Source organism: Molothrus aeneus, chromosome 3 (genome assembly GCF_037042795.1).
Source record: "Molothrus aeneus isolate 106 chromosome 3, BPBGC_Maene_1.0, whole genome shotgun sequence".
NCBI lineage: Eukaryota > Metazoa > Chordata > Aves > Passeriformes > Icteridae > Molothrus > Molothrus aeneus.
Window position 1 is genome coordinate 52,424,382 of NC_089648.1, and position 15,394 is coordinate 52,439,775.

General features: G+C 40.5%; 1 protein-coding gene across 4 annotated transcripts in view; it reads right to left on the minus strand.

Moving 5' to 3' along the window:
• Positions 1-15,394, minus strand: part of ARID1B (AT-rich interaction domain 1B) — a 325,159-nt gene that overhangs the window by 19,508 nt on the left and 290,257 nt on the right. For all 4 annotated transcript variants that reach the window (XM_066546937.1, XM_066546936.1, XM_066546938.1 and 1 more), the window contains 4 exons: positions 14,682-14,791; positions 13,769-13,927; positions 7,606-7,815; positions 4,024-4,228 (listed from right to left, as the gene is read on the minus strand). In XM_066546937.1, coding sequence (XP_066403034.1) covers positions 4,024-4,228; positions 7,606-7,815; positions 13,769-13,927; positions 14,682-14,791 — 684 coding nt within the window. The remainder of the gene's footprint in view (positions 1-4,023; positions 4,229-7,605; positions 7,816-13,768; positions 13,928-14,681; positions 14,792-15,394) is intronic.

The following is a 15,394-nucleotide window of genomic DNA, read 5'->3' on the forward strand; positions in this document are numbered from 1 at the left end:
CCCCTCCCCAAGTCTCGTTTCTCTGCTGCCAAGGAAACGCAGGCAACACACTCCTGGTGCCTTCTCGCTCCCTCCTTCCAGCACAAGCTTAGGATTTTTCCAGGTTTGCTTTAATGAAATCTCTGCTGACATCAGGGCAAGCTGCTGTTACTCACAAGCATCCTCAGCTGGACCACTCTGGCCATCCTGTTCATTCAACACAGGATAAACTCTGAGCCTGTTATTTTGAGAGCTGTGCACACATAACTGCACACTGCAACTAAGAATTCAGAGTGCCAGAGTACAGCAATGGAAGGTAACTCCTTCATGCTGATGCTCCTTTGGAATTTTTTCTCCAGCATCCTTTAGTGCTTACAGTAATGGTGCCCAGAATTCTTCTCAGTTTAGAACTTGCCACATTATTTGTGAGCATTTTGGTCAAAACTATCAAATACATGTGACAGGAAAAGCATTTTGTCTTTGCACCTGCTCCTGGAAAGAAGGAAGACCTACAATGCCTCTCTCTCTAAGGGAGTTCTTATGCAGCGAAAGTCATCAGCAGGTGCCATGGCCCCTGGCACAGACCCAGTGATCAGGACAGAAGGCCATCAGGGATCCTCCAACAGTTAGTCTGTCATTAGGCATTTGCTGCTGGCCTTCACCGCTGATGGTATTACCTGACCCAGGCAGATTTAAGCTGACATGAAGGCCTCAGCCTACGACAAACACGTCACCAACTTGCACAGACTCTGAGCAGTGCAAGGCACACTAAAACATTCAGGCCCCCACCCCTCCCCAGGAGCTTTATGAACCAGAAGAAGAGGCCTGACAGTGATATGAAGCAAGAACAATTGAAATGAGCACCTAATCCTAACCCTAACACCTTGGCTACTGTGCAAATCTCTGCTGATCAAGGCCAACCACTCTGTCACCTTGCTGCTCTACTCTCACTCCTTTTTTCAACTTCTTATAATTGCTGACACTATTGTGAATTTCACTGTACATAACACTAAATTATTCACTCCTTTACATACCATTTACCTTACTAATCATGTTGTAAAAACAGAAGTGATGGGAGAATCCTGAATATACAAGCAGATGGACAAACACTGATCCTAGATCACCGTCTGGCAGTCCCATAAATTTGACTTACACATCACATCCTTTTCTTGACCGTGCTCCTCCATACGAATCTCCTCGCCATGGCTGTCTCACCGTGCTCCCCAGCACTCCCTCTATGCCTGCCTTCTAAAGGTCATCTGTGAGGCAGTCACATACCCACCCCTTGGGTGTGAGATATCTGCAAGAACGGATTTGCTCTAAGCTGCACTTCAGCCTGCTCCCACCTTGCATAACCACCCACCTGGAAACTGCAATGACATTCAAACTGAATCCTCCTCTGTACCATAAAGGCTGCCAGTCCTGATGTATTCTTAGGAGCAATTGAAATATTTAATTTTAAAAGTTTTCTGAAGATCAGCTGACTTTTAAGATCTCAAGACTTGTTTCATAGCATCAGCTTGTTAGAACTGGACAAAATACAGCACCTTCCCCTCTGAGACAAGTTCTGCTTTCCTATCAGATTAACTTCAGCCCTAATACTGTAACTAGTTCCCTGCAAATAGATTTGGCTTCTAAGTGGCTCTGCCTACACTGAGCTAACTGCACAAGAGTGGCTAATGGTTAAAGTAAGGACCTTGGGAGGCTACTGTTTCTTGTTGTATTGGGCTCCTGTTCCCTCTGAATGCCAAAGAGTGACAGATTATCTAAAGTATGTCTACAACTCCACTTCTTTTGTGCCTCTAAAATGTTAATGTTGGTATATACTGAAGGAAAAGGAACAAGAAAAAAAGCTGACTATTAAAGAGAACAGGCTTGTACTCTCTGAGGCATCTATACCTCAGCGGGATTTCATGTACTAAAGCTGATACACACTGGGAAAGCCTTTCTCCGTACAGAAGTGCAGTCCCATTCAGTGACACGAGCTCTTTTCTCTCCAACAAAACAAACCTTGAGATCCTTGCTTGCTTCCCCCTTTTCTAGTCTCTATGTCCTGCTGTGTTTTTATTTTAGAAAAATAGTTTCAGTTCTCCTCAAAGACAGCTTGCTTGAATGTTATGATAAATTTAAACTTGGATTTGCCGTTTTCATTCATTGCATCGTGATGCAAAAGGACCCTGTAATGCGGTACATCTGACATTTCCATTCCTTTGTTTCACGTTTATATATTTAAATAGCAATTCTTCATCTCAAAATTCAGCTGATTTATGGTGATCATCCCCAAATCAACTACTGAGAGTAGTATTGGAGAGAGAAGGTAAGGGAGGAAAGAACAAAGCATAATACTCTTTCATTTTTAGAGACAGATTAATTTATCTTCACTGTCCTCAGCAAGTCTAACCATTTCAGCTTCGCTTACCAGTCTTCTCAGGAGGTGATGGGCACCTCCAACATATATTATTTTTTGCAGCTGTGCACACTCAGGACACTGTGCTTATTTCAGACAGATAAAAATTTCGACTATGGGCTTTATTTCTAGTACCAAGTGTTTTTCTCTATCTTCTAAACTTGAATTGCAAAGTAACCTAATCTCCTCTCTATTAAACAATCACCACTGGGGTACCTTATAACCCTACGTTTTAACAAGGTGGAGGAAATATTTTAAGCTATTACACAGAGATGTGCTTAGGAAGATTTTAACTGAACACTCCCTCAAATCCTTACACTGAATAAAACAGTCTGAGAAAGATTTAAGCCTTATCACTGTTATCTTTTTCTGTACTGAGAAAGCACTATTGTAAGAGATAATCTAGGAACGGCCAGAACTTTATTATATGATTATAAAGGTCTTTGCAATTTTCTAGTGTCCATGATAGGGTAGTGAAGTCATGCAATTGAAAACTGTCTGCAGGGCTTTCTGGGTCTCTGACTCTCTACTTCCCATTTTCAGCCAGTGAACTGTACTAACAGAAATTAAGTGAATTAATATTTTCCTAAAACTGTGTTCTACCGCAGGAAACTCCTGTAAACATTCCAGAAATTATATCTTGGCAATAAGTGATGGTGGTCTGCCTAATAAGTAACTGTGCAAATTCTGTCAAACTATTTTGTTGGTCAGAAAAACTAGTAACAAAAGGAATAATCCAAAATAATTAAGGCGTTTTTTACTCTTCCATGGGTAGTCCAGAAGTCAACAGCTAGACTAATACTATGACTCTTCCTATGTACTTAAAATGTTTCCACTCAAGAATAGTCCTGCCTTGAGTATCAACTGTGACTATTAAATCTTGAATATCTGAAGTGACATGAATTTAGAAAGAAAAGAGTGGTTTTCATTTACACCACACTGTAAATGCAAGAAAGAACAGCCAAAATAAAGTAATCCCAGTTCCAATTTTTCAGATGAGAAGACAAAAACAGTGATCCTAACAACCTACCTGACACAGAGGATTAGCAACAAAAGAACAGAGAGTGTGCCTCCAAACTAGGATGTGTGGCAGTGAGGACACACCGTACTCTCAGCTCTCCATCTGCCACACATTCAACACGAGCTGCACCAGAGCAACCATGTGAGACACGCCCATCAGTCCAGCATCGGCCATCCTGCTCCAACTGAGGCCTTGCTGATCAACAGTTGTGCTGAAAAGCAGCTTCAGTCATAGCAAGGAAAGTGCAGATACCAGAGCCTGATCTTAGGCAAATGCATGCTCCTGTCTTACAGCGAAGCACATCTGTGCAGACCTTTGTTCTTTTTCTTATGCCCACGCCACTGAATGTGAAGGGTACGCTGGCACACACATCTTTATGGGTTGGACTGAGGAGGGACAAACCAGACACACAACTGTGCTGGCCCTTCAGAGTTAACTCTGATTTGACTCAGGAGCCAGCTCCAAGTCTGAGAACAAAGGTTCCAACAACAGGTTTATCCCTGTTTTTCCAGCATTATCAAGACATGCTTATAAATACATGGGGTGCAACAACCTAGTATGCATTGCACTCAAAAAATGGTTGTGTAAGAAGGAGGCTGCAGTTTATTTGACTTACCAGGAGATGGCGGCTGAATCTTAGGTTGTTTCTTGGTATCTCCAGTGCTGAAGACTTCTGGAGGGGGCTCCTCCCCTCGCTCAATCTTGCACTCGAAGGCAAACAGGTACTGAATGTATTGTTTTTTCAGGGAGCTGGCTGCGCTGCTCGAAGTGCCAACGTTCAAGGTGGTTGCCAGCTCACGCCACTTCTTGTTTTTATTAACCTAGCGAAGTAAACGGCAGAATCATTGGTTTGCAGCAAAGTGTTTTGTTTAAGTCAGGAAACAAAAAAGGAAAAAAAAAAAGCACTTAATGTCTTGGTTTACTTTTTTTATTTTCCTCTTTTAACTAATGCTCATTACTCCCACACGCAGTAATGCACAGACAGCATTTACAGTTATAAAGCCATTAAGGAACCTGCTGATAGCTACATAAAAAGCTTTGCTTGTGGAGTCTTCTGCATGGTGCATCCTTTAAATGTCTTATGCCCTTCCAGGGCCTATGCTTTTCCGTTAGCAATCCATCTCCAAGCAAATTCCTGCTCACTCTCTCCCTCCCTGACACCCACCCACACCCAGCCCACTCTAATTAAAAAGCAGCTTCTAAAATATAATTTAGAAAGCACTAACAGTGTTATTCTGCAATTTGTTTGAACATTGATATGAAAAATAATTTTTTCTCCCAAATAGCCACCAGCTGTCAAACAGTTCAGCTTGTAATTCCTGGTTCAATTCCTTTCACTTTAGTGCATCTTGCAGGGACAGATCAATGATCCTCTGGCTAGATGAGAGGCAGAGTGAAGCCAGGCCCCTTAATTAATTAAGGCAGACTTCAAACACTCACGGCTAGTGCAGCAATACTCTGTATTACAATGCTGACTGCACCACTCCACTGTGAGTCTTGTTTGCAGTGTAAGGCTAAGAATATTGAAAGACTCTGCTCATGAGTTCCTCAAACACAGCTGATCTGTAATAATAGCGAAGTTCATTTGTCATCCTGGGTGATGCCACTGACTCACTCGGCTGTACCACTCGTAGCAGCCACTGCTTTTGCTCCAATACCTGATGCCTTTGAGTACATTCAACCAATTATGAAATTTCTAGGTATGATCCAGGGAGCAGGGTCAGCACCAATATCAATTTTCTTTAAACATCTGAGAAATCTCATCTTTTGTGGGTAGCAACTCTGATTCCATGATTGTCTGCTACTTGCCCTAAGGCCTGATATTTTAATGACTCCAGCTTAACTTGTATAGATAGAAAGATTATTATTAGCCATACTATTCCTTAGTCTGTGTGCCAGCAAAGAAAACATTTTTTTAAGTTTCTCTCAGTGTTTAATAACACTGTAACTGCTGCCAGTCAGCAAAGATCTTTTGAGGATGGCATTAACAGCAAGCAGGTTGGCATGGCTATGCTAAGTGTTTTCATTTCTCTGGTACATCCTGCAAGAACCCAGGAGTTAAAGGAGACCAGATTTTCATTAACTGCCCTTGTTGAGGCCTGAAATCCAGTTATACAGCTCTTTGTGCCTACTGGCTTACAGCTAAGTGGTGCGTAATGAACACATTGCATAATGCAAACAGAAACGTTCATGCCCAGTATATTGGCATTTAAAGGAAGACTGCCAGCAGCTGGTCTATTCCTGTTGGGACCCCATCAAGGGCAGCTCCTCAGACAGGGAATATGCACCACTGCTGCACAGCTCCACTCCCCGCCACTCTCCGGGCAGAGTCACGAGATGTGGAGTGCAGCAGCTGGAGCAACAGCTTTTTAGGAGGGCGTCACACAGATGCATTTAAACAAAACTCAGCAAACAAAGCTCTGCACCTCTGAGTAGCTCTAAACAGATAAACATAGTGACCATTCATGTGGGCACACCAGCAAAAACCAGGAGCCCTCATTTTAGGTGTAAATTTTAACCAGTACTAAAGCACGTGCATTTGTAACTCAAGCTCTTTCAAAAATCAGTCTAAGTGAACAGCATCTATTCTTTGGCAAAGCATAATGTCGGTCACTGAAAATCAACACCGAATGTCCCAAAATAAAATAAATTTCCATAATAAGCAAACAAGAATAACTCTCTAGAATATCCCATCTGCCCCCCCATCTTGCTCAATTTCTGATGCTAAGAGTCACACTGTGGGCACAATCATGCTGTACCAGGCGGAGCAGCTGCATGATACGATTTACCTGTAATAAAGTTTCTGAGCTAAAAGTAATCAAATCCGTATGATGCTGAGGGGCATGAGCTGATCACTAAGAATGTCAGCATACATCTCTTACCAATATACAGCATTTAACAACTGGCAGAATGAACTATGTTAGGTTTCTCTGCCTTCCTTTAATAATAAAAATAACTAAAATCCCTGGATTTGAAGGGCCAATGATCTAATTCATTATTCAAATCCTGTGTTGTGAGGTGCAATATTAAAAATAGCTTTGAAATGGGTACTAATTGATGTTGGACATTCCCTTCTTGAACTAACCATATACATTATGAAAATATGTTCTTTTTTGGAGACTCTAATTTGTTTGCCATATTTTTGAGTTCAGATTTTGTAATTAGTGGAGAATTGTATGTTTTAATATTACATTTTATATAATATTACACATGCGTATTTATCTACATGTTAGCTATGTTTAAGACCTCATTTTGCAAGGCACTGAAAAGATGTTTTCATAAACACTGAACTTATGGATCCCTGAACTTCACAAGAGTGTCTAGTGTCTAGCCAGTGGTCCCCTAGAAGCAAGAGATGCTTTGTACAAGCATCAGGCAAGGACAGGTGTCAAATGCCAAATCTAAGACTGCGAGTACTGACTGTTTTCTCCTGCTTTCCCTTTAGATGCTAAACAGTGAAACATCTCATTTTGCTCTGTGGTGAACAACCCTATAGAACTCATGAATATTTTTCCAACATCCCTTTGCAAAACTTCAAATTAACTAGTGAGAACACAAATGAAAGCTTCTGTCTCCCATCTGTGACTTTTTTATTCTCAACTCTTCCTGCTTTCATTTTTCTTCAACTCATTTAGGTAATTCACCTTTTCCTTGTAATCATTATGTTAGCAAGGCAACCCAAAATATCCTGTAAGCATTTTCCAAACAGAACACAGTCCGTGTCTAAGAAACACATATACCATATAGAGACACTCAGAATTAAAGGTTTGGGATGAAGGAGTATGTTTTAAGAATATGTTCTCTGGGGAGATGAACTGAATTGTCCTACAGGCTGTATCTCTATGTAGGAAAAATGGACTTAAACATTTCTTTTTCATTTTAGCTCTATCATCTGCTTCTTAGTCGTAATTTTGATCCTGTGGCCTCTTCCTATTTTCTTCTCTCAACAGCATTACTAGATTCCCCTGAAAAGGCAACAATTTCATCTCTCTACAGTGATGGTCAATCTTGATTCAAACTTTAAAGTTTTACGGCCATTATGCAGCCCAAAATGAACTCCAGACAGCTATCAAAGCATGAAACCATTTTCTTCAGCAATATTGTCTGGGATGAAAACCTAATGATGTATCCAGCAGGAATACTCTAGAAAAAAGAATATTGACTTTTTGAAGGTTCACTTTTAACCAGTTCTTCTCACCTGTGCTAAACCTCCAATCTCCTTGACGCAGACATAGAGCCTGAAGAGGTCCAAGGGCTTCTTGCCCACAGCCGGCAGGCTGGCCACAGGCGTGCCTCTCTCCTCCATGAACGTCAGGTACCGGTCCACCCACAGCTTGCGCTCCGGCTCATTTCCCAGCTCATAGACTTTAGTGATCTTCTCTCCAGTTGTGGTAGAGGAACTTGATTTCTAAATTGCAAGAAGAAAAGAAAGAGTTGGGGGAAGGGTGGGAGGGGAAGGGAAAAGAAAGTAAGAAACTCACAACATTGAAAAAGAGAAGATGTCCAACAAACTAAAGCTATCACACAACAGTCAGGAATGAAGGCTACTAGTTCAGGCACAAACAGTACATTCTGTCCATATACAGAAAAGTCAGCTTTATAAATAAAGGGCCCAAACTCCCCATTCTCATATTTCTTTCACTGATTTGAACTTTGGATCCCAGAAGGCAAGTTTCTGATGTTGCCTCAAGTAATTTTAAGAAGAGGTAGCTCTCACAGAGTGCTTCTCGTCCACTTATCCTAAAGTGCTTTGCAAGCAACTATTTCGGTAAAATTAGAAACAAGTTTGTCCCACACAAGTTTAGAAACTCCTAAAACCGAACCAATCCTCTCCTCTTTGCCCACAAAGATGGGCTAGAAAACTTGAAAGTGATCCTCCAGAGCAAGAACTGTACAAAAATAGCCTAAAGTGTGAATAATGGCAAACTAGTACATGGAGAACTAGTCCTCTCTTTGGAGTCATAAATGGTTATGCTTTATTACCACTTCACACCACTGGTGGCCAAAAAGCAAGATGAGCAAGAGTGCCTACAGTACAAGGAGATTGGTGGCAATACTCTTTGTGAACTGCCAATTAGCTGCCTGATCCAATAAGGTTTTTAAGTAGCAACTACTCTTCTCCCTTGCTGGAGTACAGATGATATCCATCTCTGTTGTCCTACCTTGCAAAGGGAATGTGTGTTATGACCTGGGAAAAACCAGGGACAGACAGCAATCAGAGCTGAAACACCACCAGCAAAAGCAGAAGAGGTGGCAAGAGCAGAATTCCATCTCTGTGGCAAAAAGGCAGGAGTGAACCTGCTTTTTCTCTTTTTTCCCTTTTTTTTTTTTTTCTCCTTAATGTAGCGACAGCAGAAAGCACTGAGGCTGCTACACAAACTATAAATTCTCACCCTATCTTTTCTGTGCAATCTAACCCTGTGAGCTGGGCTCTGTGCCATGTGTGGACAGACCCTGTCACAGCCCCTACCCAAGCTCAGCTCTGACAGCAGAAGGGCTGCTGCTACAGCAGGACAACCCTCCCACTTGCAGAAAGTGAACTGATTTGCTCAGCAGTGGAAGATGGGAGTGGTTCAGAATTAAACACAAGGGAAAAAGACTGACATAAAGCTTTGGGAAAGGAGCCAAATATGTGAAGGGAAACATATCCTTTATGTCTGTATAGTAAAAGCCTAAACTTTGTTGTTGATTGCAGTAGACACTTCTTAAAACTCATCTAGTCAATCACTCTTTCCCTCTTTTGCCTTTTCCTCACTTTGAACTGAAGACAGACTATTGTCAAGTAAACAGAAACTCATTCCTAGCTGAACATCTCTAAAAAAGATCCTCACTGTACCTCACAGATGCTACAGAACCACTCACTTTGTCCATGTCCCCACACAGTGGTGAGGCCTGGCACTCAACACCATGAAAGAGGGATACAGCAGAGTAGAACCCCACTGCCAATGATTTCAAGAGCATTGCCACCATTCATCTTGCATGTTAGCCTGGAAAATATGACAGGAAAATATCTCCTTCCAGCTATCAGCTGCAACTTGGCAAAACTGGAAAAGAGTCAGGAGAAAAGAAACATGAAGCCAAGGGGGGGTGACCTAGCAGTTCCATGAGCCATTGCTGTTCTTTCCAGTGAATGGATATTAATTTTAATGAAATAAATAGCGTCCTTTAAAGTCTTCTGCCTTGCTGACACTGTAACTTCTTCACAGCAATCCTTCCTGCAGACATATATGATTACATTTCTTAGCAATGAGGTGCATGCCTGAATTTACTTCAGCCAGATTCAGTTGTGTTACAACTCCTACTGAAGTGAGAGTCAGGGCTAAATTTGTTTTATTAATACTAAGTGGCTGGCAGGAAATACACTGACATGAATCCTGCAGATTATGCAAAGAAAGCACAAACTGATTCTGTAATAGCAACCAATTTACTGAAAGCATCACTTGCTATATATCTGGGTACTCAAAAAAACAGTTTAACTCCTAGCAACAAATATACTTTGTCAAAGTTTGGGAGGGTTTTTTTGGGTGGGTGGAAAGAGGGGAGTAGAGAAGTCATGTTGCTACTAATTTGATGTTGTGGTGAGCACCAGATACATGATCACACAGGCTTGAACAGCTGAATGAAGTGGAACTACACCACTACCTTCTGCAGTAAGTACCAAGTTAACTCTACTGCTCACCTGCATCAATTTTAATTGACAATTAAGATGCCCCAGAACTCTACAAAAGTGAAGGTGGGAAATTCCAGCTTTTACGCAGAAAATTTTCGATGTGCGCATATTCTAACATATGAGGCAACAAAACAGTTTCTATTTCACTTTTATGGTGAACCATGATTAAGAAAGTTCAGATTTACCAGTTTTAGGGTTTCATTTTTATTTGTTAAGATTCACTTTTTCAAATCAGAATCAGAGCAGAAGGGAAACAGTTAAGAATTTTTCTTTCTGCATTTTTCTACTATACATCTCAAATGATGCTGCTTTTCAGCAGTGTGGCAGCAAGCTCTAAAATGACAGTATAATCTGAAAACTTTTCACAGCTTACAGAAGGTAAGAAGTGTTTCTTACTGTGTGAGCTTTCAGGTTGTCATGCTTTGTAAAATGGGTGCAATTTTCTTCTAAAATGAAATGTTAACTTTAGAAGAATGCACTGGAGGGAAGAATGCTATTCCTCAAGAGTAAAGATCTTTTTCTCTTCTCTATTTTTATAAAAGTAAATGGATAAAAATGAGAGATGTGTGCAAGCTAGTCTATACACAAACAAACTTGAGTTTCACATGGGCAGGTTCAGCTGGAAGCCTAAATTTACCTATAAATATTAAATATTAACCCTTATAAAGCAAGGGTTTATAAAAGAAAGATCCCATTTTAAACTAAAATGAGCACATCCCAGGCAATGCTGGAAGAACACAGATCACGACCTTTCCTTCTGTTAAGTATGTTGATAATTTTGGTGACAAAAGAATGCTAGTGCAGGCCTATGGCACATAAATTTACTGATTTAGTTATATCCTACTCTGCCTGCAATCACCAGCACTCTTCCACATGATCCACTGGCAGTGTTTGAATGGGTGATTAAAAAACTCCACCAATGTATGTGGATACCAAAGCCAATTCCCATACTGAATCTGTCGAAACCCATACTTTCTTTCCAATACACCTACCCGCTATTAAAACTGTATTATATGCAGACCCTTGTATGGTGAGTCTGCAGAATCCTTCAGAGCAACACAAATTTATGTAGGAGTTATTTTCACATGAAAGGCAGTGGGTAGTTGCTTCTCTACATATCTTTAAGGATCTATATTTATACAATTACCTACGGTTCACTTCCCTGACTTCAGTGAAGAATTTGCCAATATTACACGTGTTACACAGATCTTTTTTACTACAGAACAGAGTCTGTATACACAGGCAGCTAAAACTGCCAAACTCCAATCCCTGGCAGAGGCTTGTAGAGGACACATTCCTTTGTCAATATTTTCTCCTGAAGGACTCTGGAGACCCCTCCCAACTAGCACCAGGGAGGTGTAGTACTGTTCAGGTGCATTCACTGTCATGTTCCTGGGTACCTATGGACAGTTTACAGCATTTTATGGGGTTTTTGTAACCTACTGTTTTACTCATGTTGCAGTGACCCTGCAGAGTTTAGACCCTCACTTGAAATGCTTCTTTTAAAGAATTTTAGAACTATCTCACCACTGTCAGGGATGCACATTATATGCAAAACTGGCAGAGCAGAAATGTCCTTTTTGACATACCCAAGGAAGCCTCAAAACCTAACATTCATCAGTTCTTTCTCCCCATTTTCTTGTGCCTCACTTCCACACAAAACAGCTGAAAGAGAGGATCCACTTAGTAGGATCACAGGGATACCTTGAAGTGAATCAGAGACCATTCACCCCTGCTTTTATTCTCTACTGGAATGGACAAGTTGTAGCACATGAAACAGCTTTGGGATTTAATGAAGCAATTCAGGCTGTTTTCAAGTGTAACGAAATGCCTGCAATCAATCATTCCAGTCTATGTCAGGCTGCTCATGAAGTCGATGAAGTTAGCCAATCCACTGGCCTTCATAGGTAAAAAGGGATCAGCTCATTTGCAGCACTTATTTTTCCATCATTCCAAAGCTCTGTATTTATCCGTGTCTAACTGAAGCTTTTGGAGAGAAGGACATTCAGAAGAAATTGAAAGCACAAACTTTCATTTATTTTTTCCAGTGTTATACTCTGTCAATAATCTATACTTTATTTACACAAAAAAATCTCCACATCTGTTCACGATGACTCCAGGATTTCCTATGCAGTTTATGCAATGAGCTCAGGAATACATTCTTGTTTGGTTGTAGAGGAAGCATTTGATGTGTTAGACAGCCCGTGCAATTACTCTCCTGCTTTCCTCCAGAAAACTGCCCAAACAAGCAATACCCCAAACATCACTACAAAGAAAACTAACAGAATTTTTGGTGTCACCCTTTCACAAATGTTTTTAAGAAAAAGATGAGACCTTGTGGGAACAAGTAACATCAGCTGCCTTCTGAGACTCAAAGTTGCTGTCAAATCAACATCCAAAGATATAAGTGGTGCATTTCATGCCATGCTGCCCCCTTGCTCAGGGGATTCTGTAAATGTCTGGGTTTTGGATGGTTAGATCTCTTCCCCTTTGACTGGCCTTCCTCTGTTTGCCCTAAGACATACTCTTTAACATATCACTTTATAAAAATTGTTACCAAAGAATTATTGCTAATTTAAGTGCACTTTAACACTGGGGAAAACCCCTTTTATATCCTGCACAAGAATATGTTACATTCTTTTTCTACAGAGAAATTACGATCATTTCTACTTTCGAAAGAGAGGAACAACATATATATTCCTAATTATTAAAAAACAAAACAAAGCAAAAATGACCAGATGGAAATTTGCTCCCCATAGACCATATCATCTTAGGTCTGCATTTCCCTTTTCTATATTTGTATGTAGATTTTCTACGTGTGTGCATATATATAGATAGAAGGATAGATGATGAAATTTGATTTTAGCACCACACATCTCTCTCAGGTTCTTCTTTACAACCTGTATGAGACTGATTAAACATTACTCATCTAAAAAATAGTTTTCTAAAAATGTACATGCATCAGGATCTTTTTTCAGCTCACAGTCTGGGTTATTTCAAAAAAACCAAATGAAGCAAATTAGAAACAATTTTGGTTTAGACTGTGCCTTGACAGCCTAAGGGCTGTATTTTCAAATACACAATTCAAAATTAAAAATGTTTCATAAATATAAACGGCAACTTTTTTGTGGTGCTGAGTCTATAATTTAACTTTTGATGGTATTAGTTTCAATAGGGGAGAAGATTTCTCATTTTGTTTTGTTTTTTTTTTTTTCTTTCCTTTGTTCTTTTTCCCCTTAAATAATCGTAGTAAAGACAAGTGCAGCAACCAGAGTGAAGTCAGTTGTGTGAAGGAGTTTGGGCCCAGGAACAGAAATGGAATTGTTCGTAACAACACAGTCGGCATGCTTGGAAGCTGATGCGTTACAGGAAGGATGTTTTCTTCACAACAACTGCTGTTTTACCAGACAGCACACTTGCATGATGCACACAATTTTACTCTTTCTTATTTCAAAGTACTGTTGGGACAAATTTTGCCCTTGGATAAGCATGCTCAGGCCCCACTGAAGCCAGGCAGTGGAACTTACAGTCATGTGTCCGAGAGCAGAATTTGTACCCAGTGTTATAAAGAAAGAAAACTGTTTAGTGGATAAATAATAAAGAAAAGGAATTTACAAAACAAACAAGCAAGCATTAAAATATAATTAATTACAAAAAATAAACAAAAACCAAAATAACCAGAGCCACTTACAGGGCTTGATGGAGTCTTTGGCCAGCCTGGGCTGCTAATGCTATCACTTTCATCTCCATGAAATGAGGAGATGCTAGCAGAGCTTGGGGACATTGGGGAAGGGACTGGCAGGTTGCCTGGGGTTGGGGGCTGAGAAATACCCTGAGAGCTGTAGCTATCCTGTGGTAGAGGAATACAAAAAAAAAAAAATATGACAAAGGCAGGGCAAACTTTATTAAAAACAAAAAAAATATACATCCAGTTTAACAGACTGACCAATTTTTATATATAAAATATATATAAACAGAGAGACATATACAGAAAACACACACATATATAAATATATTTATATATATATATATAAAAGGTATTAAAACAACATTGTTAATTAGTATAATTTGGAAAGTTTGCTGGATGCTTGGCTAAAGTCACTAAGCCACCATGCTTACTTCAAGCTCACATGAAATGCTAAGCATGGGTTTCCCGTTATGAAAGAAAGAAACAAAAACAAGCCGTTCGCCTTATTTAATCAAATAAGGCAGGAAAGCAAAATATTAAAGTATGTTGCTGCTGCGGCCAAAACAGGAAGCTATAACTGAAGGCAGAGAAAAATGGCTGCAAGGACTGAAACCAGGCAAGACCCTTCTTTCCCACCCACCTGGCACAGCCAAATGCCCAAGCAACTTTTGGCTTGGGATGCTTTGCCCCCGCAAGTTAAAATGCCGTAAGAACTAGTAACTTTCAGATCCACACAATGAAGAAAATAAAAGAAAATAATTAAAAAAAAGAAACAAAAAGAAACAAATAGATTGCACGTGAATGGAAAGGCATGCAGGAAAGAACAGAAGTGGGTAGGCCAAAACCAGGAGATGAAGGACAACACAGCAGACTTCTGCGGGCAGAACCAACACCACGTGCGGAAGGTGGTAAATACCTTTGACTTGCTCTCGGGCTGGGGGGCTCCTTCTTCTTTGCCATCTGCTTTGAGAGGAAGGGGAAGTTTGGACTCACCAGGTGTCATCATATCTGCAAGACCCATAGGTGCTAATCGAAAACAGGAGAAACAGTTAAGCATGACTATGTTTGGCTCTGTAGGAAAAAAAACGCCTCCTGCTGCACGGTTGTGGTGCCACGGGAAGGAGAGGTTTTCCCACGTCTGTCCTGTTACTCTAGCATCCAGAAACCTGGAAACCTCTTCAGTTCAAGTGAGAAGAAAAAGGACAACGAACAAGTAGAGAATACAAGCACCATGCAACAACAACCATCACTTAACAGAGTAGAATTCATTCTTCATGCTGCTCGTGCTTTTCAACTGTCTCTGCATTTGACCACAACATTTTAACAAAATAAGTCTCTTTTAATTACTGCACTCTCCCTTTAGCAATAGACAAAGGTAAATGAAAACAATGCACATTCTCCTTGCCATGTTGAATCCAAGAAAAAACCTGAATTTTCCAATTACATCTGTATTAAGGCTGGTGTCCAGCAGATAATTCCTGCCCCTACAGACTTCAATATGAATGGCTCAGCCACTGTGAGCCTTAACTACAGAATTACAAGCTGTAAACCGTGCTCTGTTGGAGAACCAGCACTCAGCTTCTTCCTCCTGCCAAAACGAGGTGGGACTATAACGAACACATAAATGTC